We start from the raw sequence: 19046 nt of genomic DNA on the forward strand, positions 1-19046 counted from the left end.
GAAAAGGGGATGTCTCACAGTGGTAAACATGGCCTTGTCCCAACTTTTTTGAGATGTGTTGTTGTCATAAAATTTAAAATCACCTAATTTTTCTCTTTAAATGATACATTTTCTCAGTTTAAACATTTGATATGTCATCTATGTTCTATTCTGAATAAAATATGGAATTTTGAAACTTCCACATCATTGCATTCCGTTTTTATTTACAATTTGTAGTTTGTCCCAACTTTTTTGGAATCGGGGTTGTACTTACTTGTTTAAAAAAAAACTTGTTTTATTTTCAAAGGTGCTCCAAATAAGACTTTTTCAAGACATTTTGTCTAGACAAGATTTTCAAGATGGACTGTCTAAAAACTAGCCTTTCTAGCTAAATGAGGTTTTGCTTGTTGGGCAATTATGTCTTATAATAAGGGTGGCTAGATGTTTTGACTTGAAAATTAACAAATAAACTTCCTAAGATTTTTATTTTTTGCAGTGTATTTACCCTCTTTGGTCTGTTCGCTTCAACATAAAGCATAAAATCACGGTCAGTTGTCTTATTTCTAGCCATTCAGGGTTAAGAATTAAAAGGTATCTGTTGTCACTATTCAGTCAGAATTGTATATAACACATTGTATGATGTGTTATAGCATTGAATCACGAAAGGAACAAGCTTAGAAAACCTTAAAACAGACGCGGAGATCATTCATTCATGCTTTGTGAAGTACAGGATCATCCTGGATGTTCTCCGGTTACACTAATGTGTTTTTGTTTGTTTGTTTGTTTTTGTTTGTTTGTTTAGACGGATAGCAGGGAAGCCGTGGCCGTGAAGGTGGTTAGCAAGAAGAGTCTGAACAAGTCGTCGATGGAGAACCTGCTGACGGAGATCGAGATCCTGAAAACCGTTCGCCATCCACATATCGTGCAGCTTAAGGACTTCCAGGTAGAGACAGAAATGCTCTCTGGGAGAACCGAACGTTTCTGGTGAATGAGGTCCAACACAGTTTGGTGATTTCTATTGATCCAAAGATTTACGTTTATTCAAAGTGAGTTCTGATGAGGTAGAATCGGACACAAGCTCCAGTACCGCTCCTGTTCACTCAGATGTCAATCACAGATGTAGGAAGTGCTAATGTGGTATCCTTGACTTGCAAGTGACGTCAAAGCAAAATAGAAACCCGGATGTCGGCCATGTTGGTGGAGATACAAATGCGGGTTCAAGCGGCATTCCATACAAAACAGTCACGCGTTTTTTAGCAACTATTTGTTTCTCCGCTGCTTTAAGCGTTCTTTTTCTTAAGCGATGCCATATCTTTGTGCTGTATATGGTTGTGGGCACAACAGTACTCGTGACCGCGGCACGTTCTGATTTTTTAGAATTCCATCCGTGATTCGGAAAGAGGGCGAGGAAACTCTGAGGCTTAGTACGGAGAGGAGACGAGCGCGGCCGAACAACATCGGCAGGGCTGATCTAACAGAGGCGAAACCCAAAACAGCTCATGTTTGCAGTGATCGTTTTATCTCAGGTGAGATTCCAAAGCTTTCTCGATAATATCATGGAAGAATTTTATTTCGTGTTGATAGAATTTTGCTATAAAATGAGCGCTCTCTCTTGTCGTGGTTCACTCGGTCGTTGTTATAATTTTAACACGTCTATTATTACCGTTTCGCTTCTCGGAGCGCCAGCAAAATTATACGATAGAAACAATCCAGACTGGGCGCCTGCTCAGAACATGGGCTATGTTTCGTCCAAGGTCGGACTCGATTCTTTGTCTGCCGAACCAGATAGAACGTGATATCTGGGTACTTGATGGTCGGTCGTAGTAGAAGCGTCTTATCTTCAGAAAAGTCTGACTTTTTAAATAATATGGATCAAACCCAAACATATCTATCTTCTCTTTGTATTAAATCTTCGCTCGAGCGTTCAAATCGTCGTAATAGTGAGAAAATTCAGCATATTTTACAGACACGCTTTCAGCAGCTGCCGTCCGAGTTGCTTTATATATCCACCATCATGGCGGACGCTCATGACGTAGCACGTTTTGATCACGTGGTTGCAAGTCATCTATTAGCACTACACAGTTAATATGATGTTATTTTTATCATTGTTGCAGTATGAGCTCAGCTCAGCTCAATTCAGCTCCGTGGCTTAAACATTGGATATAACGGAGCAGCTTTACTGAGAGTGCATTACTCGTGCACAGTGATGTTGGATCAGCCATGTAGTGCACAACAGTATCACATTATACCCTATATAGTGCACGTGAGTAGTGAACGGGAAGCCGTTTGAGCTTCGGCCTTGCTGTCTTTTAACCGGACATCAATAATTATCAAGGTTTGTAGGACTAACAGTTGTAAAATTCACAATTGCAGTAAAATATATGGATTGAATCCTGTATTTTGCTGCACACACACACACGCCCACATATATATACTAGTGCATCTCAAAAAATTTGAATATTGTGAAAAAGTTCAATATTTTCCATCAGTTATTTAAGAAAGTGAAAATGTTATATATTATAGACTCATTACACATAAACTAAAATGTTTCAAGCATTTTTCTATTTTGATTTTAATCAGTATGGCATACAGTACAAAAACATTAAAAAAAAACCCATCTCAAAATATCAGAATATTTCATTTCAAGTTTGAGTAAAACAGTATGAACACAGTGTATCTCTCGGTTTAGTTCAGTACACACAACCACAATCATGGGGAAGACTGCTGACTTGACTGTTGTCCAGAAGATGATCACTGATGCCCTCCACAAGGAGGGTAAGCCACAAAAGGTCATTGCTGAAAAGGGTGGCTGGAAAAGGTGCACAAGCAACAGGGATGGCTGCAGTCTTGAGAGGATTGTCAAGAAAAGTTGATTCAAGAACTTGGAAGAGCTTCGCAAGGAGTGGACTGAGGCTGGTGTCGGTGTATCAAGACCCATCACGAACAGACATCTTCAAGAAAGGGCATACAACTTTCGCATTCCTAATATCAAGCTACTCCTGAGCCAGAGACAATGTCAGAAGTGTCTTATCTGGGCTAAGGAGAGAAAGAAATGGACTGTTGCTCAGTGGTCCAAAGTCCTCTTTTCAGATGAAAGTACATTTTGCATTTAATTTGGAAATCACGGTTCTAGAGTCTGGAGGAAGAGTGGAGAGGCACAGAATCCAAGGTGTTTGAAGCCCAGTATGAAGTTTCCACAGTCTGTGATGATTTGGGGTGCCATGTCATCTGCTGGTTGTTGGTCCACTGTATTTTCTCAAGTCCAAAGTCAACACAGCCATCTACCAGGAGATTTTAGAGCACTTCATGCTTCCATCTGCTGATGAGCTTTTTGGAGATGCTGATTTCCTTTTCCAGCAGGACTTAGCACCTACCCACAGTGCCAAAACTACTACCAAATGGTTTGCTGACCATGATATTACTGTGTTTGATTGGCCAGCCAACTTGCTTGACCTGAACCCCATAGAGAATCTATGTGGTATTGTCAAGAGGAAGATGAGAAACACCTGACCCAAAAATACAGATATGCTGAAGGCCACTATCAAAGCAACCTGGGCTTCAATAACACCTCAGCAGTGCCACAGGCTGATCACCTCCATGCCACACCGCATTGATACAGTAATTCATGGTAAAGGAGCCCCAACCAAGTATTGAGTGTATAAATGAATATACTTTTCAGAAGTTGGACATTTCTGTATTGTAAATCCTTTTTTTGATTGATCTTAGGGAATATTCTAATAATTTCAGATACTGGATTTCTGATTTTCATGAGCTATAAGCCATAATCATCAAAATTAAAACAAAAAAGGCTTTAAATATTTCACTTTACATGTAATGAATATAGAATATATGAAAGTTTACCTTTTTGAATTAAATTATGAAAAAAAGGAACTTTTTCGTGGTATTCTTATTTTTTTGAGATGCACTAGTGTGTGTGTGTGTGTGTATATATATACACACACACACACACACACACACACACACAGTGGTGCTTGAAAGTTTGTGAACCCTTTAGAATTTTCTATATTTCTGCATAAATATGACCTAAAACATCATCAGATTTTCACACAAGTCCTAAAAGTAGATAAAGAGAACCCAGTTAAACAAATGAGACAAAAATATTATACTTGGTCATTTATTTATTGAGGAAAATGATCCAATATTACATATCTGTGAGTGGCAAAAGTATGTGAACCTCTAGGATTAGCAGTTAATTTGAAGGTGAAATTAGAGTCAGGTATTTTCAGTCAATGGGATGACAATGAGTTGTGAGTGGGCACCCTGTTTTATTTAAAGAACAGGGATCTATCAAAGTCTGAGCTTCACAACACATTTGTGGAAGTGTATCATGACACGAACAAAGGAGATTTCTGAAGACCTCAGAAAAAGCATTGTTGATGCTCATCAGGCTGGAAAAGGTTATAAAACCATCTCTAAAGAGTTTGGACTCCACCAATCCACAGGCAGACAGACTGTATACAAATGGAGGAAATTCAAGACCATTGTTACCCTCCCCAGGAGTGGTCGACCAACAAAGATCACTCCAAGAGCAAGGCGTGTAATAGTTGGCAAGGTCACAAAGGACCCCAGGGTAACTTCTATGCAACTGAAGGCCTCTCTCACATTGTCTAATGTTAATGTTCATGAGTCCACCATCAGCAGAACACTGAACAACAATGGTGTGCATGACAGGGTTGCAAGGAGAAAGCCACTGCTCTCCAAAAAGAACACTGCTGATCATCTGCAGTTTGCTAAAGATCATGTGGACAAGCCAGAAGGCTATTGGAAAAATGTTTTGTGAACGGATGAGACCAAAATAGAACTTTTTGGTTTAAATGAGAAGTGTTATGTTTGGAGAAAGGAAAACACTGCATTCCAGCATAAGAACCTTATCCATCTGTGAAACATGGTGGTGGTAGTATCATGGTTTGGGCCTGTTTGGCTGCATCTGGGCCAGGACGGCTTGCCATCATTGATGGATCAATTAATTCTTAATTATATCAGCGAATTCTAAAGGAAAATGTCAGGACATCTGTCCATGAACTGAATCTCAAGAGAAGGTGGGTCATGCAGCAAGACAGCGACCCTAAGCACACAAGTCGTTCTACCAAAGAATGGTTAAAGAAGAATAAAGTTAATGTTTTGGAATGGCCAAGTCAAAGTCCTGACCTTAATCCAGTCGAAATGTTGTGGAAGGACCTGAAGTGAGCAGTTCATGTGAGGAAACCCACCAACATCCCAGAGTTGAAGCTGTTCTGTACGGAGGAATGGGCTAAAATTCCTCCAAGCCGGTGTGCAGGACTGATCAACAGTTACTGGAAACGTTTAGTTGCAGTTATTGCTGCACAAGGGGGTCACACCAGATACTGAAAGCAAAGGTTCACATACTTTTGCCACTCACAGATATGTAATATTGGATCATTTTTCTCAATAAATAAATGACCAAGTATGATATTTTTGTCTCATTTGTTTAACTGGGTTCTCTTTATCTACTTTTAGGACTTGTGTGAAAATCTGATGATGTTTTAGGTCATATTTATGCAGAAATATAGAACATTCTAAAGGGTTCATAAACTTTCAAGCACCACTGTATGTATGTGTGTGTATATATATATATATATATATATATATATATATATATATATATATATATATATATTTATATATATATATATATATATAAAATGCACATTACCCTTGTATATCAATTATTATTCTATCCACATTCACTGGATATGAGCGGTTGCATGCTCTGATTGGTTATTCTACTAAGAGGATATCAGCTCATATACCGCGAGTAGAGAAAAACAAAATGGCGGCGCGTGTTGCTGAACCAACCGAGGATGAAATAAAAACTACTCGAAAACAAAACCCCCAAAAATAAAAAAGCAACAAAATATGGAATGAAAGTATTTGATGGTAAGAACGTGTCTTTTTTTAATTTTATTTTTCAAAAATTATTATTATTATTTTTTACAAATGCTATCATTTCACACTTTAGCAGGAACTTGTTGTTGATTCTAAGATCCCTGTTCTTGGCTGCAGGAGTGGAACCCAATATGGTCTTCTGCTTTCTGTTGCATGCTGAGATGCTTTTCTGCTCACCATGGTTGTAAAGCGTTGCTATGAGTTACTATATCCTTCCTTCCTGGCAAAAAAGATCAAACCAATCTGTCCATTTTCCTCTGACCCTCTCTTATCAACAAGGTGTTTATTTCCACCCACAGAATTGTCCCTCACGCACTCACTCGATGTTTTTTGTTTTTCGCACCATTCTGTCTGTGTAAACTCTACAGACTGTTGTTTGTGTGTGAAAACCCCAGGAGATCAGCAGTTTCGGAAATACTCAAACCAGTCCATCTGGCTCAAACCAACACCCATGCCACAGTGAAAATCACATATATAGTATAAACTATGTATGTAAAAGTTGTATGTGTGTGTGTGTGTTGCAGTGGGACAGTGAGAATATCTACCTCATTCTGGAGTGGTGCTCTGGCGGAGATCTGTCACGCTTCATCCGGAGCCGGCGGATTCTCCCCGAGCGAGTGGCACGTCTCTTCCTGCAGCAGATAGGTGAGACGAGCCTGTACACCAGCACTCGAAATTAAAGGGGAACTGAAGTCATTTTTAAACTTGCTTTATTTCTTAATTAACGTGTTATTCAATTACGTTTTCGGTTTTAGTAACCTTATATCGTGACTCATATTGGCAACTAATCGCAATTAAATATGATACTTATCGGCCTATTCGGTTTTTAGCCATGTTGAATTTAGTTCGTTCGGTCCACGGCAGGCGTCGCTTATCCGCGCGATCTTCACGAGACTTGTGCGAGACTTCGAAATGTGACGTGTCAGCCAGGTGTCAGTGCTGCCATTTTGAAAACTGTTTTCCAAACGAAATATTGCACAAAAACGAGTTTAAATGACAACTACTGGCTACTTTTTTCAAACTTTCCTGATTGCTATCAAAACAAACAAAACTTCCGGCTTGATTACATCAACATTCGAAAGATGGCGCGCGCGTCTTTTGACAAACCCTATGTCCGAAATCGCTCCCTACTCACTATATAGGGCGCTATACAGTGGGGATGCTGTATATAAATCAAAATTAAAAGTCTCAAATTTGATTTAATAAAAGGCAGCGGCAAAGAAGAAACAAAGGATTCAGCCTTGATTTAAAAGAACTGAAAGATGCAGGGACTTTGTATTGATTAATGTAGGAAATGCGCTCAGTATAATATGGATTTATTACAAAACACATGCATGTATTTATTATTTTGAAAACCCACCAGCCGACTGATCCGGCACGTTTTAATCGTGCGACAGTAATGACGTAAATACCGGCGCGACGGAGTAGTGTCCGAAAGCGTTTATTCATTTTACCAATGAGCTCAATATATAGTCCTCTATATAGTAATTCCCTATATAGGGAGTAGTGAACGAGTGAGCGATTTCGGACCCAGGGAACGTCGGCAGATGTCGGTCACTTTGATTTCCGCTGTACGTTTTACTTCCGTCCTACGATGTCTCGCACAGTTCTGGTCTCAACGAATCTCGTTTACGGCAATTGCTTTGACATATGGACTGATGTATTACAGAGCATATTTCAAACACTCGTAACTTGCTATAGCAGCGACAAAATAGCGATCAAAAATGCGTTCCTATATTTAATAAAATGAGATAAATAGAATTTTGATAATAAAAAATTTGCCTTCAGTTCTCCTTTAAAGCTCAGTTAATCCCAGAGGTTTTGTCCAGCAGATGGTGCTGCTGTTCTGGTCAGTCATGACACTAACCTGAACAAGCACCTTTACTCACTACACTGAGACCTAAAGGCCCGGTCCCACTGCACTTACGGATGCAAAGAGGATGTAAAACGTAAAAAAATCTTTGCCATCCGTTGGAAAACGCTATGCATCCGTTGTGTACTCATTGCATACGTGCTTCATACGCTCTATCCATTGAGCATCCGTCCACTGTGATTTCATCCGCGCAAAAAGTTTTGAGCTGCACAAAACTTTTAGAACGGATGAACTTTCCGCCGTGTACGATGTAAATCCGCGACATATACGAGCAACAAACGTTCTATGTCCATCATCATCCGTTAAACGTCTGCTGTATCCTCTCTGCATCCTCTGGGCATCCTCGCAACTCACATCCGCTGCAGCTGAAAACGGAAAGAGGGAGGAAAAATAAGGTACATGAAACGTCTATTCATTGTTAGTAGCACGGAAATAGAAAGGATGTAAGCGTATGCATCTCGTATATAAAGTATTCAAAACGGACAAAGCGTTTATATCTGGGATGTATCTCGTATATTTAGGATGTCTGGAGTATGTCTAGAGTATGTAGAAGGACACCTAGCGGACAATCGATATTTTGTATAAAAAGGGGGAGAAAATCATCTGGATCTCAGTAGAGATGTATCGATGTAGCCGCCAGCACGTCTTTCCGCTTTATGCTAACGGCGTGCGTGCTGCATCCCTTTATATCCGCGGAGCAGACGTAATTCATACCCCCCGCATGCGCAGTGAACGGTCTGCATCCGATATACATCCGCGCAACATCCCCTTTGTTTCCGTTAGGCGTACGTGATGCATCCCCTTCATCCGCTATGCATCCGCTCTTTCTGCTATGCGTCCGCTTCTCAGTTATCACCGGTAACCCCTTCGGAGCTGTCATTCACTTCCATCCGCTTTCATCCGCTAGGCTTCCTATGAACATGTGTTTAACATCCCCGCTATATACTACCCACGTCCGTTCTTTTCCGTTCTGTTTTCGCAAATTTTCGCCAATTTTGTCCATTTCTGGAGCGGATGAAAACGGATAGAGCCACCCCCGAAATTTTGCTTGTCCGCTGTGTCCTTTTTGCATACGTTTTGTGTCCATCGGCCAGTGGGACCGGGCCTTAAGCTCATGAATAATGTAAGTTTTTTTTTTTTTTTTTTTTAACTGCATATCTAGCCTGTGCTCTGAAGTTCCTCCATGAGAAGAACATCTCTCATCTGGACCTGAAGCCACAGAACATCCTGCTGAGTGGCAACGTGCTGAAACTAGCAGGTACACAGGACATGAGATGACAAGCAGGAAGTGAAAATCAGGTCGCAGACTGATTAATAAATAATTTCCATGTTATCAGGAAGACTTAATATTAAAGCTAGACGGCCTTTCGATTTCATAAAATCGGTGAAATTTAGTTCCCTCTGAAATGTGGTCATTGTGATATATGTTTATTTCTGTAATATCTCACAAAATATCACTGTGGCTGGGAAGTTATTTAATTTGAGGGGATTAAAGCAAATAATGTGCATGAAATCGCTCGCTTCGCGCAGTCAAGCAGACAGAGGAAGTCCGTGTGTGCGCGCAGGTTTCCCTTTGAGCGTGCACTGACAGTTCCATCATTCTGTCGCTAAACGAACAGCTGATCACACCGAGGTGCTCGCTGAGCGCCGATATTTATTAGTCCGCTCCTGCGTTTCCTTTCCTTCGTATATAACATAACGTCTTTTCTTCTCGCTTGCTTTCCGTTACTGTCGTCGGTCTTTCACGTTTCATTCGCACACTCGCATCCTCCATTTTTCTCTCACCCGGGACGGAGTCCACCAGGGGGCGAAGTATTGTTTTCGGTTGGGTTTCTTTGGCTTTTTTGGTTAATGATGTTACAGGAAAACGGCTGGACCAATCTTCATGAAACTTTCAGGATATATGGGCATTGGTCTCAAATAGAACCTCCAAAATTTTAAGGGTCATCCAGTCAAGGTCAAGGTTTTTGAAGCTACTGCCTCATATCGAGGCGGTAGCCACTATGTCATCGTGCTGTAAGAATGTAAGAGTGTAACAATCGCACAGTACGATGTGTTCTGATTGGCCGAGAGCAGCAGAGGTCACCAAAAAGGTCAAAATCGTTTTTTTCGCGATATCTTCCTTCATATTCATCATAAGTGCTACCAGGCGAGGTTTGTTTTGCCTGTCAACATTTGTTCTCTCCTGTTTCAAATTTGTATCCCACGATGCCTTGCGCGAACGGGGGAAAGCCTACCACATGATGCATGACGTAGTATCTTGTATTGGGTCATGGTGAAGCAGGAAAAAATAGCGGAGAATTTAGGGCCACATGGAAATAAATTCATTAATTGTTCTATTTAAAAAAATAATAATAAAATTGGAAGTCTGTGATTCAAATTCAGTAACTTTCGGTCCACTAAACAAAAATAATTAGGTGTCGGAAAAATTTATTTTATGACCTACACTTAAAAAATCTGAAAGGCAGTCTAGCTGTAAGGATGATTGGAATTTGAATGAGATTTTAGGGGAAGCCATGGCCCAGAGATTAGAGATGTAGCTTTGGGACTAAAAGGTTGCTGGTTTGAGTCCCTGGAACAGCAGGAGTGGATGAATTGCCCTTGAGCAACTCTGTACTGCTCCTGGGTGGGGTGTGTCAGGGTCTTGTTGTATGTCATTCTGTATAAGAGCGTCTGCTAAATGCCTGTAACGTCTCATCTCATCTCATTATCTCTAGCTGCTTTATCCTTCTACAGGGTCGCAGGCAAGCTGGAGCCTATCCCAGCTGACTACGGGCGAAAGGCGGGGTACACCCTGGACAAGTCGCCAGGTCATCACAGGGCTGACACATAGACACAGACAACCATTCACACTCACATTCACACCTACGGTCAATTTAGAGTCACCAGTTAACCTAACCTGCATGTCTTTGGACTGTGGGGGAAACCGTTGCACCCGGAGGAAACCCACGCGGACACGGGGAGAACATGCAAACTCCGCACAGAAAGGCCCTCGCCGGCCACGGGGCTCGAACCCAGGACCTTCTTGCTGTGAGGCGACAGCGCTAACTACTACACCACCGTGCCGCCTGCCTGTAACGTAATAATATATAAACAGATCAAAACGTAATTTTTGGTATCGTGTTCCAAAGAGTTGGAGTACGCTGCCAAAGTTAATTAGAGATGCTGATAATTTATCAAGCTTTAAGTCTTTACTTAAAACACATTTATTTTAATTTAGCTTTTAATAATTGGTATTTTTCAGAATTTTTTTTATGTATGAGATATATTTATGGCTTTTATATTATCTTTAGGATATAACTTAATTTATATTTGGATTCTTTTATTCTGTTTACGTACGATATTTTAAGCACATTTGATAATATATCAAATGCACTATATAAGTAATTATTGTTTATTATTATTGTTGTTGTTGTTGTTGTTATTATTATTAAGCCAGAGCAACATGAGACCAGGATAAAGCTGTTATGATGTACTGATAGATAGATAAATCTTCAGTCATGACTTTCTTTCAGCGATGGTGACTGTGTAATTAATGAAACAGTTATGATTGATTTAATTAATTAATTAATGATAAAGGAATTATGTCTTTAAAATATAGTTTAAGACTATTTTAGGTATATTTTAGAACGTTCCAACCAATAACAGCTTACCCTTTATTGTAGTATAGTATTTAGTAGGGGCAGCACGGTGGTGTAGTGGTTAGTGCTGTCGCCCCGCAGCAAGAAGGTCCGGGTTCGAGCCCCGTGGCCGGCGAGGGCCTTTCTGTGCAGAGTTTGCATGGTGTCCGCGTGGGTTTCCTCTGGGTGCTCCGGTTTCCCCCACAGTCCAAAGACATGCAGGTTAGGTTAACTGGTGACTCTAAATTGACCGTAGGTGTGAATGTGAGTGTGAATGGTTGTCTGTGTCTATGTGTCAGCCCTGTGATGACCTGGCGACTTGTCCAGGGTGTACCCCGCCTTTCGCCCATAGTCAGCTGGGATAGGCTCCAGCTTGCCTGCGACCCTGTAGAACAGGATAAAGCGGCTAGAGATAATGAGATGAGATGAGTATTTAGTAGAAGACATTGCTGTCAATGTGATGGATTTTTTTTTTTTAAGTGACCGTGACGTATTTTGTCTGTTTGTAGCATGGTCCATTTCAACTACCTGCCCCAGGACAGTGTACAAATATTTAGGACTGGCCTGAATAGTTTCAGTACACTATATTGGTTTCTTTCTTTCTTATTCAGAAGCTTCTTTGTTACCTTCTTAAAGCGTATATACACTGCAAGTGCACCATGTACAGTTGTGGTCAGACGTTTACACAGTGACATGAATGTCATCTTGGATATGGATGTCATGGCGATATTTGGGCTTTCAGTAATTTCTCTGAACTGTTCTTTTTCTGTGGCAGAATGATTGTACAGCATACAGCTTTAATTAAAAAAACACTAGAATTTGGTGCACAAGTTTTAATTTTCTTTGGGCTTTCTGAAATCAATACAGGGTCAAAATTATATATACAGCACACCTAATATTTGGGTAAAATGTCTCTTCGCAAGATTCACCTTGACCAAACATTTTTGTTTCCCATGAACAAGCTTCTGGCAGAATTCTGCTCGGATATTCCATGACTCTTCATGGTAGAACTGGTAGAGTTCAATTACATTTTTTTCTTGTCATGGACTCGACTTATAAGCACGGTCCATATATTTTCAATAGGATTGAAGTCAGGACTTGTTTTAAGCTTAATGTTAGCCTGCTTTATCCTCCACAACCAGCTCTGCTGCGTGTTTGGGTTCATTGTCCTGTTGTAACTCCCAAGTCGTGTTCAAGTTTCTGATGGTTCATGCTGAAGAATTCTGAGGTCGTCCTCCTCCTTCATTATTCCATCCACTTTGTGCAATGAACCAGTTCCACTGGCAGCAAAACAGCCCCAGAGCATGATGATCCTACCACCACCACCAGCTGGTACAGTGTCCCTCTGTACATGGTGGTCATTGTGACCAAACAGCTCAATCTTTGTCTCATCTGACCATACAGCTATCCTCCAGAAGGCTTTTTCTTTGTCCGTGTGGTCAGCTTCAAACTTTAGTTAAGCTTGAAGGTGTCAATTTTGGAGCAGGGGGTTATTTCTTGGATAGCAGCCTCTTAGTCCATGGTGATCTGAACTGTAGACAGTGATCCATCAGCTTCCAGTTCATGGCAGGGCTGTGCCATGGTGGTTCCTAGGTTGTTCCTGACCATCCAAACCAATTTCCTTTCAGCTGAGGGTGACAGTTTGGGTTTTCTTGAAGCAGAGTGGCTTGGCAAAGTGACTACACCTCACAATAACTTGGATACAATTGTTTGAACTGATCTTGGAATTTGCAGTTGTTTAGAAACGGCTCCAAGAGACATTCCGGAGTTGTGTACATCTGCGATCCTCTTTCTCAGATCTGCACTGAGCTCCTTGGACTCTCCCATTTTACTGTGTGCTGGTCAATCCAATGAGTGCTGTAAACAAACCCTTTTTATGAAGGCACTCAGAAGCTACCAGCTGTAGTCAATCATGATCTCTAACAGGAAGTTAAGAGACCTCGGCCTTGGCAAGATAAGACATTTTGGAAGTTTCAGCACCTCTGAATTAATAGTCTAAGCAAGCGTATGTAAATTTTTGACCCTGTCTGTATAATTTTGATCCTGTATTGATTTCAGAAAACCCAAAGAAAATTAAAACTTGTGCACCAAATTGTGACTACACAGAGGATTATGGAGGCCTGGAATTTCCAAAATGAAATGAAGGTTAATCAGCAGATCTCAAAGCACCAACCCTGACTCAACCTTGTCCTTATTTATGACTTTCTCTTTCACCTCCTGTGTGTGTGTGTGTGTGTGTGTGTGTGTGTGTGTGTGTGTGTGTAGATTTCGGCTTCGCTCAGTACATGTCTCCGTGGGACGAGCAGAGCTCTCTGAGAGGTTCTCCTCTCTACATGGCTCCGGAGATCGTGTGCCGGAGGCAGTACGACGCCAGAGTCGACCTCTGGTCCGTAGGGGTCATCCTGTACGGTGAGACAGCCTTAGGCATGTTTTTTTTTTTTTTTGATCTGGATAGCAAAGCTATGGAAAACTTTCGTGTAATTAGACAGGGCGTATCAACAGAAAGCACAATCAAGCATACAGACTGATCTGATTAGTCAAGCTGCTGAAGAGCAACCATGCAGAACAGGAAAAATCCAGAAAACATTTCTGCTGAAAGACTCGGAGCCTTTTTATGGAAAGAGTCTCTCTTTTTTCTTTCTTTTTTCTGTATGCTGCCGTATCTCCTATTGCAAATTATGCACAGAAAGGGTAGTGTTAAGTTAACTGTTTTCCAATAACAGCACATCCTGAAAATATAACAGCGATTCTATTCATTAAAGAACAACACGTCCGACGTTTTATCCATTTATAGTTGCATTTCATGTTATGGAACGTGTTAGTTCCTGTTATCGTTTACATTATAACAGCTCGAAACAGTCGTTCCTTCAACATCCTCTCTTTTTTTTTTCTTTGTTTTTAGGTAATAAGACAAATGTCATATTACTGAGAAATCATAAAGCTTACCTCTGATTGTATGGAAAGCACTGGAACTGGAGACTCCTTTTGTAAATGTTAAATAAAATTCAACGTACAGAAAACGTCATGACAACCCTTAGACCAGGCTTGTAGTACTCGAGTCCAGGACTCGTGCCATAATTTTAAGGACTCGTGACTCGACTTGGACTTGAGCACTGATGACTTGGACTCGGACTCGTAAATTGGAGACAAGGACTCTGATTTTTATGCCTCCGCCACCGTAAGGTGCAGGAGGCATTATGTTTTCGGGTTGTCCGTCTGTCTGTCCGTCCCGAAACCTTCCGTCCGTGCGTGCGTCCGTCCCGAAACCTTGCGAACGTGATATCTCAAAGGCTAATGAAAGGAATTTCACCAAACTTACACCATTTGTGCACTTTGGGACAAACATGAACTGATTAGATTTTGAGATCAAAAGGTCTAAGGTCAAGGTCACTGTGAGGTCAAATGTCTGTCCGAAAACCTTGTGAACGCAATATCTCCAAGGCTAATACAAGTAATTTCACCAGGTCATGATTACTGTGAGGTCAAATGTCCATCCCCAAATCACAACTTAATAAGGCGTGTAGTCTACCAGGCGGACGCATCCCCATCGACGCCGCTGGCGTCGAGTTCTATCTAGTTTCTTTATTTTTTTGTAACATGCCCTTATAATTTGGCATAAGATATTTATATCTACATTAATTTTTATACTAATTTCATGCAAGAGAATGCACATTCACCTGTTCATACGTCATGTTGAGGAACAAACTAACGTTAATGGCGCTAAAACGCCTGGAGAGAAGCCCCTAGGATTGTTCGCTTTGCTTATACAGACTTCTTGTGCAGTGGGAAAAAATGCACTGCTACAATATGTGTTCCATATGTAGAAGAACTATCGAGGAGACGACGGGGACAACCTCGAACTTCAATTGTCATTTGGCGAGACTCCACCCAGAGAAGGAAGTGACACGCTATGTTCATTGCTCTGTTGATAGTGGGCGGGGCTTGCTGAGCGATGAACAAGCTTTTTATCTGTAGCCTATTAACTAAAATGGGGCGGTCGAGCAGCAACGTTAGTCCAATACAGTCGCAGAGACGCTTTCACATCAAGGCAGCAAAAGCCACCGTCAAATGGTGCGGGTGGAGTCTTGTTCTCGGATCAGTAGTGGACTCGACTCGAAATTTTCTTTAAAGGAGTACGCCACCCCCAGGTGAAATTGAGTCAGTCCCTGCAGTCCCTAGAGTTGGATGAGTGAGCCAAAGCGTTTTGTAGCCGACCCAGCCATTGCCCTGATCTGGAAACGTCCCGGTTAGCTTAGCTTAGCGTAGTCGCTGTAATCCGGCATGTCCAGCTAGCATTGTCGTTGCAAAAGTGAATCAAATAACTCAAGATTTTTTATAATTATTTCTCATGACCTGTACATTCACATTGAGTACACATATCAATGCAAATTAACACGAAGGGATTTACTAGACCAATTTATATCTGGAACTATTTTCGGCCACAGCACAGGCAAAGCACCGCTGCAGGCGCAAAGACACCACGCAGCACCTGTCAGTGTCAGCCTAGTAGCCAGTGTTGCCAGATTGGGCGGTTTCCCGTCCAGTTGGGCGGTTTCAAGTGCATTTTGGTGGGTTTTGAACATATTTTAGGCTGGAAAACGTCAGCGGTATCTGGTAACACTGCTAGTAGCAGAGAACTTAGTAGTCACGCTGGTGTATTGACGGAAGTTGAGGGTTTTCAGGTGCTGCGTGGTGTCTTTGCGCCTGCAGCGGTGCTTTGCCTGTGCTGTGGCCGAAAATAGTTCCATATATAAATTGGTCTAGTAAATCCCTTCGTGTTAATTTGCATTGATATGTGTACTCGATGTGAATGTACAGGTCATGAGAAATAATTATAAAAAATCTTGAGTTATTTGATTCACTTTTGCAACGACATGCTAGCTGGACACGCCGGATTACAGCGACTACGCTAAGCTAAAGCTAACCGGGGCGTTTCTAGGTCAGGGCAATGGCTGGGTCGGCTACAAAACGCTTTGGCTCATTCATCCAACTCTAGGGACTGCAGGGACTGACTCAATTTCACCTGGGGGTGGCGTACTCCTTTAATGACTTGGACTTGAACACTGGGGACTCGAGACTGGACTCGGACTCGAGGTTTAGTGACTCGACTACAACGCTGCCTTAGACACATTTTTGAAATCTGTGTATTTGGAGTGTCCACCAGTAGCCGTAACTACGATCAGAGCTGCTGTTATAGAAAATGAAGCCACACCTTCTGGCCAATCAGAATAGAGAATTGAACAGTACAGTGGTATAATCATGAATAATGAAATGTTTTGTATTTTATTTGAAGTGGTAGGTGTCTGAATACCGAGTCTAAGTTTGTGAAATAGAGTAATCATGCAAACTAGCTAGATTGTGTCTTGCTCATTAATCCGTGTGTGTGTGTGTTTTCTACCTCAGAGGCGTTATTCGGCCGCGCACCATTTGCTTCTCGTTCTTACGCTGAACTGGAAGAGAAAATCCGCAGTGATAAACCCATTGAGGTGAGATTAAAAGATCTACACTGCTATACACGGGGTTTGAGAAGCAAGAAACCCCAGCTGTGAGCTCGACTCATGTGCCATCCTCGCCTTAATTAAACCCAGAGAAAGGCACGGAGTCGATTTAGGAGTTGAAATTCAGTATAGTGAAGCAGAACAGATGCTGGACACACTGTGGATAGTTCAGTGGTGCATATTTGTAGTGGCGTGCATCGCTGAGACGATGCAGATTGTTTATATTTAGGATTAGAACATGATTTGGATAGATAGCTATTCCGATCTGTGTGTGTGTGTGTGTAGAGGATATTACACGGTTGTACGAAGATGTGAAGTTTATTTTCGAGCAGTGAATGCATCAGATCTTTCCAATATGAGAAGATAAACTTCATATCTTTGCACCAACGTGTAATGTTCTTTATATTATACAGACGCATCCACACACACAAAAAACCCGCAAGTTAATCATTTCAACCGGTTCGTCATTTTGACAATTCAGCAGGAAAACACTGGGAGTGACGTCATCGGAGTGAAATATCAGGAATTATTATACTGTACATACAGGACGCTTTTTCGACGGAATAAAAACACTTGTTCTATTCCCTTCTAGCGGGTTTCATTCATTTGGTTCAACAGCATGTAATATTGTCACCGTATCGCTTATCTTGTGTGTATTACGCCACTCTAGCCAATGGAGAATCAGCGTTGAATATGGTTTACGATATTGCATGGTTGTCAAGACACCATGATGTCACATGTCCGAGACGTAAAACTTCTATGCGAGCATGTGAACGACTGTGAATATTTGTAAACAAACATGGCCGCCAGGTTTGCTTTGTTAAATATGGACGATTTTGAGAGAATTTTGAAAGAGAAAGACGCGTTGAACATCCGAAAGGAATGCGTATTTATTAGTGCTGTCAAGCGATTAAAATATTTAATCGCGATTAATGTCGCGACTGTCATAGTTAACTTGCGATTAATCACAATTTAATCGCACATTTTTGTCACATGAAAAACCATTGTAATTCTCTTATCAGCATAAAAACGTGAATGGGCTTGCTTTGTATTGCAAAGCATAACACGTCTTGACACAGCCACTGCAAAGTGAAACCTAAGCCGAGCACCGGCGCGGGACTAGCAAGAGAACCATGAGTGAAATGATCTACTGTTTGAGTTAGTCTACAACTCAGAGAGATAGGTTACACAGTGATGGTAGGCTTGACATGCTTGATTATAATATAAAGTACACTATTATATTAACTTTAAGTTGTTCGTTGATAAATATTGCATTGAATCTGATCTTTACTGTTTCAGCTCACTTAACACATTTTGTACTTTTACACTTTCTGCCTGTTGATGCGTCGCGCTGTCCAATCAGAGGCGGCCAAATTTGCATATTACAGGAAGGATTTCTGGGATAGCATTGAGTTTACAGTTCAGAGGGATCTGGCTTCTTTAGACGCTGTCTTCTTAAAACTGAATAAATATTTAAAAAGAGCCAAATGAGCCAGTCTTTTGAACGGCTCTTTTCAAAGAACGGATCACAAAGATGCGGATCCCATCAAAGAGCCATAAATCCCATCTCTACTAGCGCGCCCTGCCCGCGCTGGTTCTTTGGGGGAGGAGGGCAGAGGACTCTGGCTGTGCGGGGCATTACAGTCTAGCTGCTATCGGTTGTCTCTGTTGCAAGTTCCTGGCAGTTTCAAAAGCTTATGAAAAACCTACATCATGTCACAGAGCGTTAATCTCGCGATAAAAAAAATTATCGCCGTTAAAATTGAGTCAAGTTAACGCGTTAATAACGCGACATTTTTGACAGCACTAGTATTTATAATAATAATAATAATAATAATAATATTGGCTGGCTTTTTTTTTTGTAGTATATCAGATATATTCCATTCAGCTACTCGTCTTCAACTTGTTCAACATCATGCTAGCTGAACAGAATAGATCTGATATACCACGAAAAAAGCCAGCCAATATTATTTAAATATGTCGCTCAGATCCGCAATGGATTTCGTATGAAAAATGTGAGTTTTTCAACGCGAGAAGATAAACTCCATATCTTCAAGCCAACATGTGATTTTCTTTTTATTATATCGACACATTCACAAACAAAAAGTCCCTAAATTTATCAAAACAATTCAGCGATTTCCTCACGAG

At 41.1% G+C, this 19046-nt stretch overlaps 1 protein-coding gene across 2 annotated transcripts in view; it reads left to right on the forward strand.

Annotated features, from left to right (window-relative positions):
• The window catches only part of ulk3 (unc-51 like kinase 3), an 89726-nt gene that overhangs the window by 21115 nt on the left and 49565 nt on the right, over positions 1 to 19046 (forward strand). Inside the window, exons 1-6 of one of the 2 annotated variants that reach the window (XM_060924162.1) lie at positions 834 to 922; positions 1357 to 1505; positions 6432 to 6552; positions 8943 to 9038; positions 13666 to 13809; positions 16804 to 16886. In XM_060924162.1, the coding sequence (XP_060780145.1) occupies positions 1479 to 1505; positions 6432 to 6552; positions 8943 to 9038; positions 13666 to 13809; positions 16804 to 16886 (471 nt within the window). In that variant the 5' untranslated portion in view covers positions 834 to 922; positions 1357 to 1478. Of the gene's footprint in view, positions 1 to 781; positions 923 to 1356; positions 1506 to 6431; positions 6553 to 8942; positions 9039 to 13665; positions 13810 to 16803; positions 16887 to 19046 lie in introns of those variants that run through there. The other variant, XM_060924160.1, reaches the window with a different exon arrangement.

This window comes from Neoarius graeffei, chromosome 6, assembly GCF_027579695.1.
Source record: "Neoarius graeffei isolate fNeoGra1 chromosome 6, fNeoGra1.pri, whole genome shotgun sequence".
In the NCBI taxonomy this organism is placed as follows: Eukaryota; Metazoa; Chordata; class Actinopteri; order Siluriformes; family Ariidae; genus Neoarius; species Neoarius graeffei.